General features: G+C 44.6%; 2 protein-coding genes across 10 annotated transcripts in view; one reads left to right on the top strand and one right to left on the bottom strand.

Moving 5' to 3' along the window:
- The window catches only part of MAP3K13 (mitogen-activated protein kinase kinase kinase 13), a 124,581-nt gene extending 115,381 nt beyond the window's left edge, over nucleotides 1-9,200 (top strand). For all 6 annotated transcript variants that reach the window (XM_017681189.3, XM_017681173.3, XM_037024151.2 and 3 more), the window contains 4 exons: nucleotides 1,921-2,692; nucleotides 5,250-5,320; nucleotides 7,619-7,916; nucleotides 8,725-9,200. In XM_017681189.3, coding sequence (XP_017536678.1) covers nucleotides 1,921-2,692; nucleotides 5,250-5,320; nucleotides 7,619-7,916; nucleotides 8,725-8,826 — 1,243 coding nt within the window. In that variant the 3' untranslated portion in view covers nucleotides 8,827-9,200. The remainder of the gene's footprint in view (nucleotides 1-1,920; nucleotides 2,693-5,249; nucleotides 5,321-7,618; nucleotides 7,917-8,724) is intronic.
- On the bottom strand, nucleotides 2,442-22,780 carry TMEM41A (transmembrane protein 41A). 4 transcript variants are annotated; one of them, XM_073231966.1, is made up of 6 exons: nucleotides 22,562-22,780; nucleotides 20,835-20,988; nucleotides 18,671-18,832; nucleotides 18,155-18,293; nucleotides 11,475-11,625; nucleotides 2,442-2,579 (listed from the first exon to the last, which is right to left on the bottom strand). In XM_073231966.1, exons 1-5 carry the CDS (start codon nucleotides 22,690-22,692, stop codon nucleotides 11,498-11,500), a joined length of 714 nt encoding a protein of 237 aa, XP_073088067.1. In that variant the 5' UTR covers nucleotides 22,693-22,780; the 3' UTR covers nucleotides 2,442-2,579; nucleotides 11,475-11,497. The 4 variants fall into 4 exon arrangements, 3 of the variants coding, with proteins under 3 accessions (XP_073088067.1, XP_017536696.2, XP_017536689.2); XR_001856453.3 differs by lacking the exons at nucleotides 2,442-2,579; nucleotides 11,475-11,625 and adding exons at nucleotides 16,277-16,480; nucleotides 16,892-17,008 and having other exon boundaries at nucleotides 22,562-22,779; XM_017681207.3 differs by lacking the exon at nucleotides 2,442-2,579 and having other exon boundaries at nucleotides 11,178-11,625.
- Nucleotides 22,781-23,212: the final 432 nt, after the last annotated feature.

Below are 23,212 nucleotides of genomic sequence, written 5' to 3'. Positions count from 1 at the left end.
ATCTGCAGGTTTCCATTCCATTGCTTATTTAAAAGCATGTAAGTCTCCCCGGGAAGGGAGCCCCAGTCCATTTCAGATGGAGATACGTGCTCTATCTTTGTGGACGATTCAAGTACATGTAATGCTGGCAACTATAACATACATTTCATGATTGTGACGATAGCGCAATGGAAGTGTATTTCCACTCATGGAAGGTCCAGCTTCCGCAGGGGAGAATCTGCCTTGCCGCTCACTAGAGGCACCCAGGCTGACAGGTGCTGCCGTCTTCACCATGAGGCTCCCGAGGTTGCTTTGGGTGCTGGTGTCACCAGGCAGCTGGTAGGAGGTGCCCGGAGAAACTAGAGGATCATGGAGGAGGTTTTCATTGGCTGGGCCTGGGAGAGCACACATCCCTTCTGTGCTCTGCTGACGACAGCTTAGTCACCTGGCCCACCCCCTTTGCGAGGCGCTGGGTTCTCGCAGGTGTGGATGTGGTCTGGATGTTGTCTTGTGTCCTCTGGTCTTTATTCTAGGAAGAGTTGTCTTTGTTATATTTTCATAAATATATGTGGTTTTGGGAGGAGATTTCCGCTGCTCTACTCATGTCGCCATCTTGGCTCCACTCCAATTTTTTTTCTTTTGAGAGTTCTCATTCTTTTAAGAAAAAGAATGAGAACTTTTAAGATCTACTCTCTTAACAACTTTCAAATATACAATGCGGTATTATTAACTATAGTCACCATGCTATACATTGATCTCCAGGACTTATTTTTTTTATAACTGGAAATTTGTACTTTTTGACCCCCTTCACCCATTTCACCCATCCCCCACACCTCACCTCTGGCAACCACCAATTTGTTATCTTACTATATCTGTCTTATATACTGGATTTCTCATAATAATTCATTTGAGAAAAGAATTCTGTCATTAAAAAAAAAAAAGCTTGGGCCCTCCCGTTCTGAAATCTCCTGCTGATTTGGGTCTGTCTGGTCCCAAAGGGTGAGGCTTCTCTCTGATGGGAAGGAAGGAGTGGGACTACCTGATGTCCTAGGCTCTCTGCCTTGAATCAGGTTTTCAGTTCAAAAACCGTTATTGTTTCCTAAGGGCCTTGAAGTCAGTGTGCTTCAGGTTGACCTTCAGGTGCTGGCTTACTCCTGCATGGAGCCTGCATGACAGCCCCGTGGGCCCTTGGAAGCAGGCTGTGAGAGGAACAAATTCCTTTTGAGAGTCAGTACAACACCATGTCGCTTCTCACGTGCCCTTCCCTTGCTGGCTCTGCTCATCTCCTGGGCTCTCTACTCCTTCTGCCTCTGCCCCCACCCCTTTTATCTCCTTCTGTAAACCAATTTTGAGGACCTACTATAAGCCAGAGACTTCCTGCTCAGTTCTTTCACATTCAAAGATGGATAATGACATAGGCCCAGCCCTCAAGGACAGTGTGTCTAGACCAGACTCCAAGTTAGCGTCTTGCCTGATTAACCTAAGGTTTCCTTCTCTAGTAGCAGATCTCTGACTTTTGTGGTTCCTCATGGGATCTATCCGGGTCATCAGACAGATTTCTGATTGTGGACAAATCCCCATGCCCTTGCCTTGACATACTGGCACCAGGCTGACAGCTGAAATTATAAGGAAGAGATCGAACCTGTAGGGTAGAACTAGAATTTAAAGGGGATTGAGGACCTCAGCTAATGAGATACAGAATAAAGTCCATAAAGAATAAAGGGAATCCTCTAAAAGTAGACATCTGGGTTGTTTCTTTCTGCTATTTTAAACAACATTATAACATTACATCTTTGTGCACATCCGTTATCTCCATTGGATAAATCTCTTCTGTATATGTGACTGCTGATTCAAAGGGTGTGTGTGTTTTAAGGTTTGGGTTATATTCCCACAAATTTGAGTGTGTTTTCAAAAGTTTAAAAACCTATTCTTTCTTTCCAGGCCAGATCTGTTGAGATCTGAAGGTATCCCCAGTATGGAGGTGGCTCCTGCCGCATCCCCTTTGTCCGGAAGTCCCAAAATGTCCACCTCTAGCAGCAAGAGCCGATACCGAAGCAAACCACGCCACCGCCGAGGGAATAGTAGGGGCAGCCATAGTGACTTTGCAGCAATCTTGAAAAACCCACCAGCCCAGGAAAATTCACCCCATCCCACTCACCTGAGCCAGGCTCAAGCCCAGTACTCTACTCCCCATCACCATAATCCTCTGCAGCAGCAATACCAGCGACCACCTCCTGCCATTTCTCAGAGCCACCATCCCAGACTCAGTATGCATGGACAGGACATTGCAGCCTGTGCCAACAACCTGAGGTATTTTGGCCCAGCAGCAGCCCTGCGGAGCCCACTCAGCAACCATGCTCAAAGACAGATGCCCGGCTCTAGCCCTGACCTCATCTCCACAGCCATGGCAGCGGATTGCTGGAGAAGGTCTGAGCCTGACAAGGGCCTGCCTGGCCCCTGGGGCTGTTGTCAGGCTGACCCTTGTGACCCCTGCCTCCAGTGCGGGTCCTCAGACATGCCCTCTGCTGAGCCGGTGGGGAGGGGCCCAGACCTTTCCAAGTCACCAGCACACAATTCCATCTCAGAAAATGGCCACGCTCCTGAGAAAACAGAAAAAAATGAATTCAGTGGCTGTAGGTCTGCATCATCCCTTGGCATCCCTCATCACATCACACCCCCCATGCTACCTCGAAAAATAAGGCCCCTTCAGAAGGTAAGCTATAATGACATCACTGCCTTCGTGGAATGTCAGATCCCACTGTGCACATTATAAAACATACATAACAGCTGTACATTTTGTAAAAGGATAAGATAACAAAAGCCTAAACAAGTTTCTTTAAATACTTTCTATACTACTTAAGTGATGAATTAGAGAATACACTTCGGGAACTAATGAACCAGATTCAAATATATATAACTTATAGATAGATTAATAACCATATATGATGGATATTTCATCAAAATAGTTGGGAAACTACTACCCTAGCCTGGTCCTGACAGATGCTGTAAGAAGGAAGTACCCCATTATATAACAAGTTTGGGAAACAGTATTCTCTGTCCACTCTTGGAAGATTCCTAGTGTACATTAACAAATCCTAGGCTTTGAGAAATCATGCACTAACCTTATTTAATGCAGCATTTTCCTCATCTGTTTGACCATACTAGCTTTTGAAAATAACATCTATTAATCCCCATGGAACTAGCTTTCTTTACAATACATTTTGGGAAATGTGGCCTTTTCTAATAACCATCATGACCCAGCCAGTTCTCAGTCATTAAAATCTGTTCCTCATCTCCTAGCCTACTGGCTGCCTGGGCTTATTAGCTTGGAGGCAATCTGCCATAGTGGTTAAGAGCATGAGCTTGGGAGTAGGTTGCAACTAAGCTCAAAGCCAGGCTTTTCCACTTAGACCTTGTCTATAAAATGGGGCTAATAGTGGCCCCTGCCTCACTGGTTGATGTGAAGATTAAATGAGTTAATACATATAAAGCATTCAGACCAGGGCCTGGCACATAGCTACCTTCCAAAAATGTTAGCTAATAGTTAAAAATAAGATTATATATGAAAAATATTTAGTGCCCAGTAAACACCCACTCAGTTCTAAGTACTGCTTCATCTCATCACCAGCATTCACCAGGAATTTAGGTGAAGGAATGAAAGGGCCTAAAATATAAATGAGTATGTCTTGGTCAATTAGCATTTAATAGAAAAGAAGCTGAAACTGAGGGCTACTGTCTCAGAACTGTATTTCTTCCTCCACATGCAGTTCTGCTACTGACTAAGCATTCCCAGAGATTAAATTGTTTCAGGTGGGGCAGTGGATTTGAGGTAATCTGTTCTCTACTCCCCCCACCCCTATGGCCAGTAACATGTATTTTTTCAGTAACAACTTTACTGAGATCTAATTCACCATACCACACCACAAAACCATACAGTTCTCCCAGTAAGTGTATGACTCAGTGCTTTTATTCACAGTTGTGTCACTATCACCACAATCTATTTTAGAATATTTTCATCTCCCCAATAGCAGTCACCCCATCCTAAGTCCCCTCCCAAGTAACATGTATCTTTGAACCAGTCTGATGCCATTTTCATGCCATCTGGGGGCCAGGCTACGGAATGCACACCTCATACATTTGGCCTCATTAGAACTGCACTGCCACAGAGCAGTTCAACTTTTCTTTCCAGAGATATGCCCCCACTGGTACACCCAAGGTAAAGTACATATCTCCGCAGTCAGGATTAACTCCATCCCTGTCTTTCCTACTCAGAAAAGCATATCAGAATACTAATACCTGGCACATAACTACCTTCCAAAAATGTTAGCTAATAGTTAAAAAAAAGATTATGTATGAAAAATATTTAGTGCACAGTAAACTAATGGGTAAGAGTAATGGTAGATGAGAACCAACTCTAAAAGTAAGTTATCTTCAATCTTTGGCACAATTACTTGGCCCCAGTCACCTAACTCACAAGGGATCATAGTAATCCGGTGATGCTGTGGTTAAGGACAGTTGATCTCAAATGTGGCTACTCTTACGCCCTTGAATAGAGACGGAATCTTCCTTGTGAAAGAAGGTTACCTCATCAGACAGGACACCTATGCAATCTTCCAGATCAACCACAGAGCCCCGTAATCATGAGGCCTCAGATGTCCCAATCAGAGCCCCCTTACCCCCATGAGCATGACTCCATAATGTACTCAGCACCTGTTTTGTGTGCAGTGTTGTATTTAATGGTGGAGTGAGGAATACAGTACCACAAGATATGGCTTGACCCTTAAATAAAGTATGCTTTAGTAGTGGAGAAAACATAAGTATCATAACTATAATATTAGTGAAAAGGTAATTGGTACATAAAAGGAGAAAAGGTAGTCTTTGGGCTTGTTAGAACTGACAGATCACTTCTTGGTGGAGTCTCTATGTCAGGGCCTGGAGATACTAGCAATGGTAATTTCCCAAATCCCAAGACTGCCTCTCCAATTGTCCCTCTCCATCACTCACCTTGGACAGTCTCATGGACCATCCATGAGGGCAAAGATAACATTTTATTCAGTTAGATGCTGTCTTCTGGCATCTAGTACAGGGCCAATCACCATGGACACCCAGGAAAAGTTGCCAAATTAATGAATGAAAATAAGTTTAAAGATGGCACTTCTTGATGATAATTAAATCTTTTACAGGGAGTCTACATGTGTTTGTAGTGTGTGTGTGTGTGTGAGAGAGAGAGAGAGAAGAAGAGAAATAAAACTCTTTTCTCCTATTCTCAGAGTGGCGATGATTCCTCAGAAGAGGAAGAAGGGGAAGTAGATAGTGAAGTTGAATTTCCACGAAGACAGAGGTAACACCAATGAACATATATGGCTGCTTTCAGTATAATGGGGGAAAATCCCACATTTGCCCCACCTCCTGTTCAGTCACAGGGCACTTTCTAACAACCACCTTACAGGGAAATTCCAACTCACTGTGTTCATATTTTCCCATTGCCATATTTTGGCAGCTGACTATGCACAGCAGACTCCAGTCCATTAGAATTCATTTCACAGGAACTTCAAGGTAAAGAACATAAATACAGATTCAAGGCTACAGTTGAGAATATAGTGGGCATTTAATGAGGGATGGCCATGCTGTTTTACAGGTTATTTTACTGGTTACTAGCATACCTCCCAGGCTACCATAAGAAAATACCACAGCTGGGTAGCATAGAGAACAGAAATTTATTTAACCTACTTTTGGAGACTGGGAGGACCATGATCAAGGGCTCCCAGTGGGGACTGTTTTCTCGGCTTGCAGACAGCAGCCTCCTCGCCGCACCTTCACAGGGAGGGAAGGAGAGGGGAGGTGCAGGAGATCTTTCTCTTCTTATAAGGTTCTTTGGGATTAGGTCCCCATCATTACTCACTGGACCTTTATTACCTCCTAGAGACCCTGTCTCCAGATTTAGTCACAGAGGATGGAGGGCTTCTACATATGAATTCAGCAGGGAGTGGGGGGTTACACAATTCAGGCTGTAGCACACTCCGTGCCTTGGATGTTATGCCTCAAGTTAAGTATTATTAGATGGGTTGAGTCCTCCTTCAACCTGGACTTAGAAATACCTTCCCTCTTAACCCCTGATAATAATTTTGCTGGTAGGATTAGGGAATGAGCACATCCCCCTACATCTGGACTAGGAGTAGGGAAAATATTTTCCTCCCAGGAGGTCTTTTTTGATAATAGGAATTCTATTCTTGAAAAGTAAAGCTCTAAGAGTCCCCCAGGAAGGTTATGTACCTACCCAGAAATAGGAATTTTCTGCAAACCAAGGAACTCCTAATCCTTTGGTAAATTGTACTCTGGGTCCCCATGCTCTGCATAGAATTGAAATCTGTCCTCATCCCCTGAGCATTCCTAACAAGTAGCTATTGCCATCTTATTGTCTCCTTGGACACTATGTTTTCTCCTATGCAGTAAGAATGGGCCCAAGTGAAGTATCTTTTTATTCTTTGAACTCAGTCTACTGACATCAATTATGTTACTTCCAGCTTTTGTTCCTACGACACTCCATGAACTAATGGATTCCCACCTTTGTTTTTTGCTGTAATTGTTTTGCTTTTTGAATCATAAGGTTCTTCTCTGTCTCCCTTCTGGATTACCAGCCTTGAGAAGTTGTGTGAGTCCCCCCTTAACTTCCCTTTCCCACACAGCCTTTCATGTGTCTTTGGTCCTTCAAACTCAGCCCATCACCTGGCCTGGTCATCATCCAGGCTCAGATCATACGGCATCAAAATCACTTAAGACTAAGAAATACAGAGAGATCAGACAATGACAGAGGGAAATGGCAGTCTTCTTTTTATTACTTGCTTTGCTTTTTAAACCAACGTAGGCTAACAGCATTCTTATTTGCTAGACTACTTATAAACAATGGAAAAGAAAGAAGGAACTTTGGCAAATTCTGTCCACATCCCCACCCCAGAAGTGTTGCCTCATCACAGCTAAACCCCCATGTTAACTGGAATGAGCCATTAACTGACTGGGCAGTACCCCCAGCTACAGGGTGAATGTTCCTTCCAAGCTTATTTCCGTTATGGGTCAGTCATCAGGGGTGGTGAAGGTACTCTGCCTTCCAGAGCTGCCAAGCTCAATGGGCAGTACAGCTGGGGTGGAGTGGGGGGACAGGGAAGGACACCGAAGTGGGTGTGCGCAGACCCAGCCAAGCCCCAGTTCCACCTCTGATGGTATGACCTGAAACAAGTCACTTCCCCTCTCTGGCTCCAGTGTTCTATCTGGGAAATGAATTAGACTAGAGCATCTCCCAAGTTTCATTATTGTGAGAATCTAGGATTCCATGAACAGGAAACATAATTTCAATCTGAACATTTCCATCCCATGCATAAGTGTACACAGTGTGATCAGACCAGCTGATTTTTTTCAGACCAGTGGTAGCCATTAGTGTTGGAATGTGGGTTAGCCACATCAACATATAAACCAAATTTCCCCTTCTGCTGCCTTAAAATTAAATAGTGTCTGCCTATCTGAATTTGAATCTCTCAGGGGCAGGGAGAACCTAGATGCCCTCTCACCATGGCTGTGGCTGACAGACAAGGAAAGGAAAGGAGCTGTCCTGTGACTGAGCTCCTTTGGTTTTTTGTGGTTCTAGGCCTCATCGCTGTATCCGCAGCTGCCAGTCTTACTCAACCTTCAGCTCCGAGAATTTCTCTGTGTCTGACGGAGAAGAGGGCAATACCAGTGACCATTCAAACAGTCCTGACGAGTTAGTGGACAAACTTGAAGACCACCTGGCGGACAAGCTAGATGACCTGCTGTCCCAGACGCCAGAGATCCCCATTGAGATATCCTCCCACTCAGATGGGCTCTCTGACAAAGAGTGTGCTGTGCGCCGCGTGAAGACGCAGATGTCTCTGGGCAAGCTGTGCACAGAGGAACGGGGCTATGAGGTGGGGGCTTCTCCTTCTCACCTCGTCACTTTTCCCTTCCTGTAGTTCTTTTCTGTTAAAACAGGCTCAGGTCCCTAGGGCCTTAAAGTTATCCCTCAGTATATAAGATAAAACAGTAGCCTTCAGGAAGTGAGTGGGAGTGCGGAGACCGAGAGAGCTCCTGAAATGAGGGCAGTTCTTCCCAGTGAGGCACACTGAGCTGCTCTGGAACCCTCTGTCCTAAAATTCAACTCGGATCTCACCTCCTCCCAGCCCCCTCTCCCACCCTGACGAAGGGCATGAGCCTCCTTCCTCCACGTCCCCACTGTCCCATGGATGCTGCTATCATAGCACATGTTAACACTTTAGTTCAAATAGAGTGCTGCCTTCTGAGAGACAGGATAGCAGAGTGTTTGAAAGTGGGTACCCAGGAATCCAGCTGCCTAGGTGCAAATCCTAGCCTTCCCACTTACTGTGCAACTTGGGCAACACACTTACCCTCTGTGCACGTCAGTTTCCTTATCTGTAAAATGGGTGTGATAACAGCATCTATCTCATAGAGTTGGCAAGGATTAAATGGATTAATAGATGTGCAGCCCTGACAGCTGTGCCTGGAGTGTAGGAAACACTGCATGGGCGGGGCTTTGGGTGGTCCCTTAGCATGGTCACCATCGTCTTTTTATGTCTCCTTTCTCCTGGGCTCACTTATCTCTGCCACCCCCTTAGCCAGCAACCCAGCACTGTGCCTATTGTGTGGGAGGCATTCAATATATGTTTACCGAGTGACTGCAGAAATGAATTAAGGTCTTATTTTGTCTTGACTTTGCAGAATCCTATGCAGCTTGAAGACTCAGACTGTGACTCTTCAGAGGGGGAGTGTTCTGATGCCACAGTTAGGACCAATAAACACTACAGTTCTGCCACGTGGTAATGAAGGAACACTGATCCTGAAGATCTCATGACTGCTGGCATTTCAAATCCACCCCACCTTCAGACTCTTCCCACTCTCTCCCTGCTTTTTTGTCTGGGAAGAGAGCTGCCCCATCTTTCTTACCCTAGAAATGAGCTGCAATAACAAGAACGTGAGACTTCGCAAATCTCTGGAAAAAAAAATACCCAAATGAAATTAAGTCTTACCGAACATTTCAATCAAGAATGGCAGGGATCTATTTTATTGAATATTCTAGCTACTGTAACATTGATATTTATTTTTGTTTGACATTTTAACACTTTGTACTGTAAAGAGTGAACTATATATGATATATAGAGAGACACAATAATTTCTTGCAAAAAAAAAAAGGGAAAGAGAAAAAAAGAAAGCAAGAAAGAAAAGAAATGGAATTTAGGAGCAACATCCTTGGGAATTTGTGGGGCCAGGAGGTATTGTTGCTACTTGAACAGGGGACCAGTTCTTTTGGCCGTAAGTAAATGAAGAAGAGCCAGAGGAAGACATACTGAGCATTTTAGGAAACAAAGAACAGCACAAGAAAAGCAATTCCAGGTAATGTGAACAGACCACATTAAGTTGAACCAGCTTATTCAGATGGGTGATGGAAATGGCTTAGAAAAAGTTTGTGACCAGGTTCCTTCACACGAGGTTTTTGAGGGCATGTGTTTCCTTTAGGACGAAAAAGAAAACTGTGTATGTAGAAGCTGATTTCATTTTTAAAATTTTAAGCAGCATTTGGTAGTGAGACTGAAGATAGCTTCAAACCTGGTCCTTCACAAACACTTCCCGCTTTAATGCTCTCAGTGTCATTACCTTGCCAAATGTGCTACCTTGACCAATGTGTTTGTTTTTCTGACTTAAGTGCCACTTTTTTACAGCCAATTTCCTTTCCACCTATTGACTACTTCCTTTAGAGAAAAAAAAGAACAGGGGACTTGGGAGGAGAGAAGAATGGGGAAAAGGAAATTCACAACAGTGTTCAAAAAGCAAATGTGGAATTTGTAAAAGTACATATTCTCAATGTCTCAGTTCAGCTACATGGAGAAGATGGGATCACCCCTCTCTAGAATCAGGTTGCTTGTCTATTAAGAGTCCTACTGATACAAACAGAACAGACTTTGAAGGCAGCTAGGATATGTGTGAGTCTGTCCAATGTCCAATCCCAAACCATCCCTCCTGTTTTTATTCATTAACTCATTCCATCCTGGAAGCTTTAGTGACTGGCTACACTATCAGAATAAAAGCAAAATAAGCAACTTGCAAAAGGCAACCCCCCCTCCCACCACAATAGCATTTTTGTTAAATGCTACTTGTAAAATGTATTTTACTTCACTTTGGATCAATGCAGTTTTGAATATATGGATTGGAAATTACAAAAGAACTGATGCTGAGCAGCAGTTAGAAAGACTTTACATTGTCCAAGGCATGAGGTCCTTCCTGTTTCCAGGATTATGGGCTCTGAAAAGCATCCCAAGGTACTTCATTGGCCTTAAGGAAATTTTTATCTAGAATTTAAAATAAACACAGATGTTGGCCTAGTTCCTATGTCTGTCTCTAAGAGAGGTTACTGTCAGACAACCTTTCTAGGCTCAAGACCTGAAGAAGATAGCTAACCTCTTTGATATTGCATCATATTGAACATGAAGAAAGATTTACACATACAGGTATTAAAACATTTCCAATGCAGATGAAAATGTTGCCTTCCTCTGGGTTTCATTGATTACATCAGCCAAAAAGGAAAGGCAGGAGAGAATGTAGAGCAGTTCCTTCTGCTTGTTCAGTCCCTCCACTTGTTTACACTTTATTTTGTGACACTGATTTAAAATTTAGTGTCTATAATTTATAGCTTTTAGGTAGGATGAAGGAAAATGTTTAACTTATACAGAGAACAGTATTGTTTGCATTAAATTATTCCATTTTGTATAAATTCTGTGGCTGGACTACACAAAAGATCTTAAGTTATGGCATTATCATTGTTATTTTATTTTATAATTACTATCATTCTCATTTTCTGTTGATCAGAAGGTGTGGTTTACAGTGTAGCACAATGTGTTTATTGCTAACCATGAATTATTATGGATTTTTATGAAGGAATGAAAATGGAACTTCCATTTGGGAGCTCCCTGGTATTCAGCTCACTTGTATTTCTGCTTTTTCTTTGTACAACAACAATCATCTGAGGGTTGGTGTTCTGCCCTGGAGCCCAGTAGATACGTTGTGATTTTGACTTGCTCTGAAAGTTCCTGGTGGGCAGATGACTGAGTGGATGGACAAATACTTCAAAAGCTGTAAACTTTCTCAACTTTCTTTAGAAATAAAATCATGGGACTACATTAGAAGCAAAAAAAGAATTATTTAATGCCCTGAGAGGAACAGACCTAGAAAGTTTCTACCAAGGGTTTATGGGTAGAGAGTTTCAAGAAATGGCAACATAGTTTGTAATCTCCATCTGGCCAGACCCCACAAAACCAACCTTATTTCCTCCTAGTTGGATTTAGCAGGGAGACTAAAAAAAAGGTACATATATGGCATAACATCAAATGTCTAGCTGTGATGTCTTCCCATAACAAGACTAGAGAAATTCCAGAATGAGGCCTTGTCACTTAGTGGGTCACAGGGCTAGAAAGTACCTTCAAAGGCTGTAGTTTCCATCCTAGGACTTGAGACCACACTGTTCTGTGGATCTCTCTGGTTCATTGCTTTTGGGAACTGAGAAGCTACAACCCTGTCTTCTTTCTGTCCAACATAAAACACATCTCAGCTTGTCCAGTTCTTGCCCACCTGTAATGGCAAAAGAGAAACATGTGGATCAATGTCTGTCTTAAACCCATCAGTGATGGTCTTCCTAGAAAAACCACACCTGATACCTCATAATTTTGCTAAGTTTTTTGAACTCCCATCTTGACTGTCTGTCATGATAATGCCATATACCTTGTCTGGATTAACCACTCAGAGCATGTCAAGGTAGTAGGCTAGTAGACTATGTTAAATCTTCAGTCATTCACTGTTTTGTCAAGAGTTGAATAAAGCCCCTCAGTGAACTTTTTTTTTTTTTGAAGTTAGTAGAGGCTTCAGAGAATAGTGTCATTAGTCTACGTTACAAAGAGAAACACTTTCTCTGTCCCAGTCCTGCCCTGCCCTTGAGCTAACCAAGGCAGTTTTGAATTGGTGTGTATTTTAGAACAACTCCACGGTCATCTGAAGAGTGTTGAATCAGGAGCCCAGGGAATTCACGAGCTAATTCTTCAGTCCTGACAACTGTGCGACAGTGCTTTAAGGAACCTCACAGGACTACGGTTTCAAGCTTTGTTGATGGGAAGTTTAACCACCTTGGGATGAATGTCCACATTCATTTAACACCTGTTTTTGACTGACTGCAAGATAATGAGTTCTAATTTGTGTTACAGAACATTTGGCTCTGATTTCTATTTCTAGATCATGTTCTCTGAATAATAATTCCTCTTAAAATTGCTTAGCAGAAGGATTGAGAGGCCTGCATCTACTTTGAAATTATAAAAGACCTTACCCCCACAGAAGTTTAGACCCATTTGCAAGAGTGTGGGGAGCTTGTAGTCAGAAAGGCGAAGATGCTGGCTCTGTTGTAAGATGACCTGGGATGGCCTACTTGAGTTCAGATTTGACTTAATTTTAGTAAGATGTAATAAGTACTGGACATCCATTTCAGCTTCATTGTGCTAAATTTCAATCTTGCCCTAAGTGATGGTTTGGGGTTTTCCTGATATCAACCCAGTTTTTAAGTGCTGTCCCTGATTGTGCAGCACTGACATTCTTTAGGGGTGAATGTGTCCTTATTGATCGAGTCATGTACTCTCTTTTTCCCATGCCCTTGTTGTCTTTTTCCCCTTTCCTTAAAATATTCCTACTTGAACTTCCTGGAACTGAATTCTCCAGAATAGATCATCATATTTGGAATCCAAGGAATTCCTACCCTGCTCTGCAGTATAGCATGCTATGTTTTATTTTGTTTTTCCACTAAGTTGGAAACCAAAATCCCACCACATACCTTCCTCCACCATCTACCATCTACCACCTCCAGCCTAAATACCCAAGACCAATGTTATTTATTGATCACCACATATTCCTTCCTACTGAGCCTGTATAGAGCCTAAGAGCCTTTTTCAACACATTTGGAACAACAACTATTCACCTGCTTGGAATTTGTGCAAGGAGGTATCTGTTTGCCCTCCCAGTTCTAAGCTCCTTATTTCCTAAACTTGGTCTTGAGTTAGTGCTGACAGGAGAATGACAGGATCACAGCATTGTTCTATGCAGGGATCTCCCACACTATGGCTGCTGGGGAGCACCGCTGGCAGGAAAAAAAAGCCACTGCCCTTTTGGACTACAACTCCACTGAATAATCTCGTTACTGGCGGATTGAATTCCAGAATGTGTTCATCTACATCACTTCATTGTGTTAAATGAGCATGTTCCTCCCTCACCTTCTGTAACAAAAAGTTAACATGTTAAGTCCCACTTACTTGTTTCTTCCTTGGACTCTGAGACTAATGTACCAAAACAATGTGACATATTTTTAAGACTTCGACTTGTACTGTCAGTATGAATTTAGTGCCTTTTTTGGCAGCAAGATTTTTCTTCTTTGCTGGTTTCATAGAATAAATGTCTTAGGTTAGTCACACCACCAATGTTACCAACCTCACAGATGAGCACATAAGAAATACATTAGTCTGCTTGTTTGCATGTTACAGCCAATACTGCAAGCACCTATTCAAACTGGAATGAACAAGGCTGCCCAGTGGAGGATCCTTGTGGAGCCTGGAGCACTTCTCAGGGACAGGTGGCAGAAGAGGGGCAGCTCTGAGAAACAGAGTTGGGTTAAACTCTCCCCAAAGGAGTTGGGTTAAGGGTTTTGTTAACTGTCACATGGCCAGGGCATGATGGCGGGATTCTACACAAAAGCCAAGCCCCTAAGCAGATGGCAAGGCCACTGTAAGGAAACTTATGGCAGAATCCCAGCTTATCCTTTAGGGCCACTTCACAGAACTCAGGGGAATGCAGGCTCTTGGCCCCAGGCTGCTGCCTAGTGATCAGGCAGACAGGGTCCTCCAATGGTTACAGGCTGGAGGGAATCCCAGCCAGAATGTACAAGCAATTGGGAAGAGGTCCATGTCACCTGGATGGCTCTCCACCTCCAGTGACCCTTCTCAGACTCTGGGAGTGGTAGGGCCTACTTTCTTGCAATAATTTGAGTTATTATCAGTTTGGAACAAATTGACTCTTTTGTGGTTAAGTCTCAAAATGAAGCCCCTCATCTGTCTCCCCTGTGGTCTCCAGTACTGTCTATCTGTGTTGGCCTCGGATGCTGGCTCCCTTTGCACCGAACAATTGTACAGCGATAGGAACAAAAGCAACTATCAAAGCAAACATGCATGAAATTAAAAAGTGTACTTCACTGTTTTCTGGTCCAGTCCTTTCCTAAAGGTGCTGTTTTGTATCCCAAGCGCTGCTTTCATAAGACACAGCATTTCAGGCATCCACAGAAGGAAGAGACAACCATTCTTTTATTACAATATCTTCCTGACTATTCTGTCATAGTCTAGAAAGGTGCCCTACTTCTTCCTATGGCTTTCCTGCTGCCCACCTTTCAACTATTTCTCTGTTATTAGTGACCCCCACTACACAGTGAGCACAGAGAAGGAAAGAGCAAAAATGAGAGCCTGGCTTCCAATAAGCCTCCTGAGAGTGAAAAACTAAAACACTATTTTGGATTGTTTGATATTCAGTCACTCCTGATTCCCACTGGCAAAGGGAACTGAATGTTAGTAATATGTACAAACACACACCACACATAACTTTTATATCCATTTATTTGGGAGATTGTTTTGCCTGTAAAAGCACACTTGGTAAGGCACATTGTTGCAAAATCATGGAGGAGGGAGAGAGATAAATCTAAGGATTCTGATAAAGGGCAAAGGGCACGTGCTTGCAGTAGTGTGGGAAACTTACATGCTCCTTCTTCCCCCTTCCTCTAGAACGTGAAGAGCCAGAGATTTCAAAGTCCAGTTGGCCTTCTCACCCCAGCTCTTGTTATCAAGGTTTTTTTTTTTAAATAACACATTTAAAAATGAAGTCCTTGTGTTTTTTGGGTCGTATCACATCCAAAAAACACTGCTTAGGAAATCATTCTTCCTACTGAACATAAATACTCCCAAGAATTTATATAGAACGAGGGGCCTAGATTAAAGCCTTGGCAAGACACTTGGCCAAGCAAAATAAGAACCTAGCAGATGATGCCCAAGGGCAACAGCTCTGCTCAGAAATGGTAAGTGACTCCCATAGGTACAGCATCCCAGAGTGGTCAGTTTAGGTGTCAAGTTCCTTCTGTCCTTGGAAGGATCAACCTAAGTTTGTGCCAATTCAATACTGCAACTGTATGAAGCAAGGACAACTATAGATAGTTAAAATACAACAAAGAAATCCAAAACTGGGTTTTCTCTTTGAATTAATAAAATAGAACTATTTCTGTTATTGTTGGTAAATACCAAAATGAAAAAAAACATTGAGGGTACACTGGTTGATATCCAAGTGTATTAAATCCTAGCAGATTTAGAGGACAGAAAAGGGATTCCCACATGGAAAGGACAGATTAGAAAATGTACTGATAGTCATTTGGTTCAGGTCAGTCAAGGGACCTCCCTGTCCCAATGTGTCCAGAACATACCATAACATACAGTTAGCTCCATCTGTATTTAATAGTCTATCTGCAATCAGCTTAATTGCCAGGAAATACAACTAAGAGGAGACTTGACATAAAGGGTAATATCAGTGTGTCTGAACACAAAGAGCATCACAGAAATCACTGGGCAATTGAGCTGTAGGTGGAAGTTCAATGCAGTTTGTCAGCTTCTTTCCCTTGGTTTATGGAAGAGGTAGGTCACCAAAGTACACAACATTCTTCAAGAGATTAACAAGATGAAAAGTGAGGTCAGTGATGTGGGTTCACGTGTTGTCATTTACACTAATAACATCCACTAGGGACTTGACAGGAGAACACCTGTCACCATAGCCTATCGCTTTACAAAAAGAGGCGGTCTGGACAGGGACAATCAGCATTGCTTCCCGAGGCAGAGCAGAGCTCGGCAAAGGGCAAGTTCAACACCATCCTGAGTTCTTTGTTACTCAGTAAAGTATCAGCAGGATTTTCTAAGAGGCCATCCGTTTTGCAGAGTATCCTGCTAAAAAAGGGTAAGTTTGAGAACCTGATATAATTCACCTTCTAGAGCACAGAGTGTCTTCTATGTAGACACTGCACACAGAAGAATACTGTCCAAATCACCTGCTGATGGTAATTAAAAAACAATGAGGGGCTGTAGAGGACCACACCCATTGCACAAATAAGCAACAGAGTCCAGGGACATCGCAACCAAAAGTCCAGATCATGTGTCCTTTCTACTGCTTAGATGATTAGTGTTGCTTGTTTCATTCAAATGCAGGTCTTTCTGACTAAATTTTTTAATGAGGGTTCCAGGAACTAAGGCCACCAGGGCAATGGCCAACAGCTTAAAGACAGTTTCCCAGGAGAAAAGAGCATCCAGAGAGGTAAGGGTTGACAGGATGGAGCCTGTCTGCACACAGATGAAATTATATGGGATCAAACCTGGAAGAAAAGGGAAAACGCCTGTTACTGGGAAATAGAACACTAACCTCTCAGAATTGTCACCAGGAATTCCCAACAGTGACTCCAGTGGTTTTTTGTTTTGTTTTGCCCAACTCCTGACCCCTAAACATATTACCTCTTTCTCTTCTTCTTTTCCACTCTTTCCCTTCCTTTTCTTACTTCCCTTACACATCTACCTTGTTTAACCAAAGGACTTGAGATGGTTTACAAAAATACAGTAAGATAAAAATCTTTATATAGGATAAACAAATGAGTGAAGAATAAGTCAAGGAGTATAGTTAGTACAAAATGCATAGAGGTGCCCTGCAATCTGGTTCCAAGTGCCCAACAGCCAAAGCAGAGAGGCACCAGCACTATGAGATCTACAGTATGCTTAAGATAAAAACAAACCAATGTCTCAGAAGCAGTAGTTCTTTTCATGTTCTATACTGTCTCTAAAAAGTCATCAAATCCACTGGATCCCAAAGTCCAACTGGTGGCTAGGCGGGCTGGTTGCGTGAGAGTCCCCTGGTGAAGGTAAGAACATCCTGGGGCTCCACCGCAGAGATTCCGGTTACCAGGGTCCCAGGCAGAGCTCAGGAACCCGCATCTGAACAGCCTCTTTCAACTGCCCACCCCACCCACCCAAGACTGCATGGTCTGGGACCTGCTGACCCCATTCCTCTTCTATGTTAGAAAATGCCTCCAGACCACAGACCACTCAAGGTCACACAGCTTGTCAGACAAGCTGGTCTGATCTGAAGTCTTTCCAAGCCTCGTGCTGCCTGGGTAATTACAGGCTAACTGAGGTACTAAGGCACTTTGTCTGAAAGCCGTTATGGCCAGAATTAGCTGTGGTAGATTCTGCTTCAATTTAAGATCTCAATTTCTCTCAGGAATCCCCTATTAATAGCAGCTGCTCAACCACAGCTTGTCATACTTGGCCCAGAACACCAGAGTATTCTTTCCCTCTATGCTTGAAGAAGGCTTAAAAGAGGCAGTCCTTGCCTTAGTTGTAAAGAGGTGGTTTACTTCCCCTGTGGAGAAAGTCACTAATTTTATAGGATGTTAGCACTGTGCCATTCTGATAAAGGCAATCCAAGACCCATATTTCAAGAAACACTGCTCTAGTCCTGGCCCCTCATCTGGTCAAGAGGCCCACTGAGGGGAAGTAGCTTGCTTAAGGTCATACAACTACCAAGAGGCAAGAAGGAGCTTCACTAGTACAAGCTCTTCCTAAGGCAGACCTTCATCAGAACAAGGGCCAAGACCAGAGTCCTCCGCATGGCTCCTTTCTTCTGCCCACTTTTGTTCATTTCAACCCTGCTTTCTGGCTAGTGTTCACCGAGCCCTTACTATGGGCCAAGTCATATGTCTTACACAGACTACCTTCTGATTCCAGTGCCTAGCACAGGGCTCAGGGAACAATAGGCACGAAATACAGTTGTAGAATGAATAATCCTTATTTATTTCAATGGTATTTTTTTGGATTTTCATGTTCAAACCTGAGCAGGATTGAAATGAGGAATAATTCCTTTAGGTCTTAAGGCTTGGCAATACTCTTCACGAGCCTGTGCTCTCAAAGGCAGGCACATGTCCATGTGGCTGGTAACCCAGGGCAGTCCCCCAATATGACAACTCGGAGGACTCCAACTTACCCCTCCAGCCTCTTACCGATAAGAACAGAGAAGAAGAAATGCACGATGGGAATGTTCAGAATCGGGGCCGAGAGGTTCAAGAACCAGTTTGGCGTCATAGGGAAAAGTCTCAAAAACAGTAGGAAAAAAAACAAGCTGTTTCTATTCTCCTCCACCTGTAGCCAAAGAAGATAAGGCTTTTTTAGAAGCAGAAAGAATCTCTAGATATTAAAAATGTGTTGTTGCCAGGCACTATTCTAGATACTTTTACATATTCTGTTCCCAAATCTTCCAACAACCTTCCATGGTAGAGACTGTTTTCCTCATTTTAAAAACAGAAGTAGCTGAGGCTCAGAGAAGTCAGTAACTTGTCCAAGGTCAGAGTTAACAATGATGGAGCTGGGGTTTGATCCCAGGTCTGTGCCTCCTGGAGACCCCAAGGACCTCTGCAGCAGGGCAGAGGAGCGCCATGAGGGAAGATCCCCTCTCTCCCCTTCTAGCCTCAGGGAGCCTCTCTGGGGGCGCAACACTCAGGCACGGCCCCTCCCCTTACCTTCCTCTGCAGCACGGCCACTTTATCCGGGAAGTAGGACACCACCAGCTGTTTGCCAAAAATACTGGAGAGCAGGTAGCAGCCTGTGGCGCCCACTGATGTCAACGCACAGCACAGCAGAAGCCCCAGCCATGGTCCAAACAAAGCACCCGCTAAAACGTTCTGCAAAGAAAACAAACCCTCAGTCATTAGAACATCTGGAGCCTGAAAGTTCTGGGTTCCCTCTTCTGTCAGTGATTTTCCCTGCCAAAACCCAACTCACATTTTAAAAAGGAAATAAAATGTAGTCAAAGAGCTGGGAACTACAACCCTGGCCTGGTCTCATCACCTTTACAACAGAGATGAGGATTCACCTCAGAAGACAGGAGAGAATTAAGTGGATAATATGTGTATACAGCACCCAGCCTCCTGCATGGGCTGGGTAGGTCCTGCAGACACAGGTGCTCTGGGAAGGCAGAAATTAAACTCTCAAGTTATTTTTACTATTTTCAATGGGCAAACACCATGAATTGTCCTTCAGTAAGACCACACAAGCTATCTAAAACATCTTGTTTCTTTGCTTTTTGCTGAAAGTACATCTATGTAGTATGCTAACACTGGGGATTTTGTGTTGACTAGAGTTCTAGTTGACACTCAAAAAGTCTCAGATTAACAAAAATGAACAGTGAACCAATGCATCATAAAAGCAGTTTGATTGACAGCTATCACCCTGCCAAACATGGGATCCAAGAGAGAAAGAAAAAGGGGAACTTAGAATTGAGAAGATGGGAATATACTAAGCACCTACTATGTGTTAAGTGTTTGAGTACCTCTTATTTCCTCCTTACTGTGACCCTGTGTAGCATACTATCCTTGCCCCATTCTACAGGTGAGACATTAAGTACCAGGCAGAGAAAGGATTCACTCCGAGGTAGCAGCTGGCTTTTTGCCCTGAAGAGGGATCAGCTCAAGAGGAAAGGCAGATACAGGGGCAGCCCTGGAGTCAGCCCCTGACCCCAAGCACCCCCCATCTCTCTTGGCATGGACATGTTTGCCTTCCTTCCAGTTTCCAACAAAGACCCTACTTAATGGATTCACCCTGAGCCTGCAGTAGAAAAAAGAACCTAGAGCAGGAGAAAGAAGCAAAACAGCAGGAAGTTCTCAGGGTTTCCTGCTCAGGTGTTCAATCATCCAGCAAATGCTAAGGGCCACTGTGTGCCAGGTACCATTACAGTGCCAGCTGCTCTACACCCACTATTTCACTTACTCTTCCCAGGGCATTGCATAAGAGTATTTCCACTTTACGGATGAGGAAAGAGGATTGCAGAAGTTAAATGGCTTGCCCATGGTTACACAACTGGTATTCAAACCCACCCAATCTCTACACTATACATACATTTACATGAAATAGCTTAAAATGCTGCTGGGAGGGTAGCACAGATTCTATGTATAACCTGAGATGGCAACTGATGAGAAGCATCCAAGAGCCAGAGTACAAGCCCAGGTCTAACACTGTGACTCCTGAGTGCCGGGAGGCTGCCTGGAAAAATCAGAATGACTTGTCTTCTCCACACCAGGGAGACATTGCAATCCTCTACATCTTAACATCACCATGAACAACTTGCATCTGTTCATCAAACATTTATGAAGGCACCTCAATGGCCAAGAATAAGGAACAGGTCAGTCTTCAAGGAACTCAGATTAGTAAAGAAAACTTAAAAAAAAAAAAATCAAAACCAGTGCCAAAATGCAGACCATTATAGGGTCTCCGAGGAGGAAGAGGTGACCCAGCTGCAGGGGGGTCCCCATATGTATCTCAAGGACAGCACTCCATAGCTGTCAGTACCTTAGAAGCAGAAGCAGTACACCTGAGAGGAAAGGCAGACTCTGGAGCTGGGAGGATATGGGTTCAGACCCCAGCCCTGCCCGTTTCTCACCTGGTGGCCTTGGACAGTTACTTAACTTCTCACCACTCGTTTCCTTATCTATAAAATGTGGGTAGTAATGCCCATATTATAAGGCTATTGGAAAAATTAAATAAAGTCAGTGCCTGACACAGGGCAAGCTGTCAGCAAATGGTAGCCACCATAGTCTGTCTCCTAGACTGTATGATTTACAGCCTAAGGGGCCCTCCACAAAGACAGAAGGTGGCTTCTCGCTTGGCACAGGAGAGAAGGGCACTGACCAGGAAGCTGGAGCCAGGGATGGCGAAGCCCTGTTTGTAGAGGTAGGCACTGCAGAAGAGCAGGAACACGTAGGCCTGGTGCTCCTTCCGGTATTCCCGGAGGACCTCAGAGAGCTCCCGCAGCTCGGCCAGATCTGAGGGGAACCACAGTGACCTGGGGATTTGGAAAAGTAGATGGAAAGATGAGTCTAGATCAGCCAGTATCTAAGAAAGTCATGTGTATCTTCTTTGCACAGGTTTATAAATGTGTTTTCTGGAAACACACACATAAGGGGAGCCCAGGATAACAGGTGACCTGACACAACACAGCAAAGGCAGACATAAGAGCCCTGGCTTGGAAGCAAGAGACCTGGGTTGGCATCTTAACTCTGCTACTATCCAGTTGTGTGACCTTGGGCTAGTCCCTGGGCTGCAAGTTTCCTTATTTGAAAAATGAGGGGTTGGTATTGGATATCACTAAGTTCCTTTTCAGCTCTCAGGTTTTATTATCTATTCTTAAAAGGCAAATGGATTAATTCCAGGCAGTTACTAAACTCCCTGAACTGCTTTCCTTTGAAGGAACTCCTCGTCCCCCAAGAGCTTCAAGCCAAGGACCATACAAACTTCATACTGTTCCTGAGTTACTAGGTATCAGTATAACTACTGATAAAAAGATACTGGTTTATCACTCACTAACATGCCAATTAGAGATTCTCTGGGAAGTATATCTGTCCCGCACCATAAAAGAAAACCTTCTTGATAGTATATCAGGCATGAAGCCAGCCCTTTGGAAAGCACCTGCTTTTCACCCTGCTCTTTACCTGGTTCTCTGTGTACTCTTAACCCTGTACAAGGGCTACAGTGTAAAGGCTATTGTGCCTCTGCCATCTGAACAACCCTTGAATCCATCAGTGATCAATTATGAGCAAACCCTCCTAGTTCTCATCAGAATGTTTCTTAGTATGTCTGACACCCACAGTGGAGCCTTCTCAGCTAAAGCCAAAGAATACAGTAACTGAAAACAGTTGTCCTAATATTCAAGTATCAGTAACATCCTTGACAACGCAATGCTGTGCCAGGTATACTCCCATGAACTTCACGACAAACCAGCCCTGTAAGTATTGTACCGCCCCCGGCCTCACCCACTTGGTGGTGGGCAAAAGTGGAGACAGCCAGGAAGACAGGCAGACACGATAATTAATTTGTGAATAATTTAAAGTTTTCCCTGCAACGTTTCTCTTGAAATTCGAATGCCTTTAAGTCCCAAGGTCAGACTTGACTGAAGTGAGGTGGGGAGGCCTACGGAGGGATGCTGAGAGCAGTCGGGAAGAAGGGGCTGCGGGACCACACAGGGCAGTGTCGGCTGCAAATGGGGGGTCAGAACTGGGCCTGGGCAGGCGCCAGGACCCCGCTCAGAGGCGACACCACTGCGCGAACAGAGATGCGCGAGCAGGCTACGCCGCGGTGAGACGCCGCGTTTCCCTTCGCAAATCACCACCGTAAGGGCACCCCGGCGCCCGGACAGCCCTCCCGCGCAGCCCGCACCCCGCACCCCGCTCCCGGCACCCGGCCTGCCCAGACCGAGTACACAGACGCGGCCCGCATGCCAGATGCTGATCTGTAGTCCTAGAGCCGCAGATCCCGACCCCCGACGACTCGGGCCCGAGAACCCCGATCTCCGATTCCCAGAGCCCATCCTCGGAGCTGGCTCCGTTCCTCTGACCCGAACCCCGCTCCCCGCCACGCACCTGCCTCCAGCCTCCTCGGCGGAGCCGACTATCGGCCCGCGGGGCAGCAGCGTCGACAACAAGTACAGGGCAAATGTGCAGCCGGCGAAGACTAGGACGAGGCCGAGCAGGGGGCGCATCACGGCGCCCATACCCGGATCCGCCCGCCACGGAGAAGCCTAGAGAAAGTGCCGGGACGCCGCTGCGCGCGGACTGCGCCTACGGAGCGCATTCGCGGACGGACAGGAGCTGGGGCACCGCCAAGCCCCGCCCCTAGGTCCAGGCCCCGCCCGGCCCGACCCCGCCCGCCGTGTCCCTGGGCCGCGTTTACAGTGCTCACGCGTGTTCCAGCCCCCTGCGTTCGGTCAGCCCTCCCTCTGTAAGTGTATCTTTTTCTGCCTTTATCTGGTTCATTCTCCACTTATTTGCAGCCTCTCTGTCCTGAATCACGAGCCCTGCCCACAGGGAGCTTGCAGTCTAGTGGTCAAGACAGTTTTATCCACAATAGGCTGCAACACAAAACAAATGCAACCGGGCGTAGAACCAGGTGCTCCAAACAAGTACAGTGGGAAGCTAACACTGACCACGTGAATAATCGGAATTACCTTTTATTGAACACCTACTGTATACCCATTATACCTAAACACCACAACAATCCCGCAAAGCTGGTGT

Source organism: Manis javanica, chromosome 3, assembly GCF_040802235.1.
Source record: "Manis javanica isolate MJ-LG chromosome 3, MJ_LKY, whole genome shotgun sequence".
Lineage (NCBI taxonomy): Eukaryota > Metazoa > Chordata > Mammalia > Pholidota > Manidae > Manis > Manis javanica.
This window is presented reverse-complemented; position numbering and strand designations above follow the sequence as displayed.

Excerpts from the sequence above, each read along its gene's own strand:
- TMEM41A (XM_017681200.3), bottom strand. The coding sequence starts at position 22,692 with ATGGGCGCCGTGATGCGCCCCCTGCTCGGCCTCGTCCTAGTCTTCGCC. Across the intron at positions 20,989-22,561 it reads GCCGAGGAGGCTGGAGGCAG|GTCACTGTGGTTCCCCTCAG; the intron begins GTGCGTGGCGGG and ends CCAAATCCCCAG. Across the intron at positions 16,481-18,154 it reads CTTCTTCTCTGTTCTTATCG|GTTTGATCCCATATAATTTC; the intron begins GTAAGAGGCTGG and ends CTTTTCTTCCAG.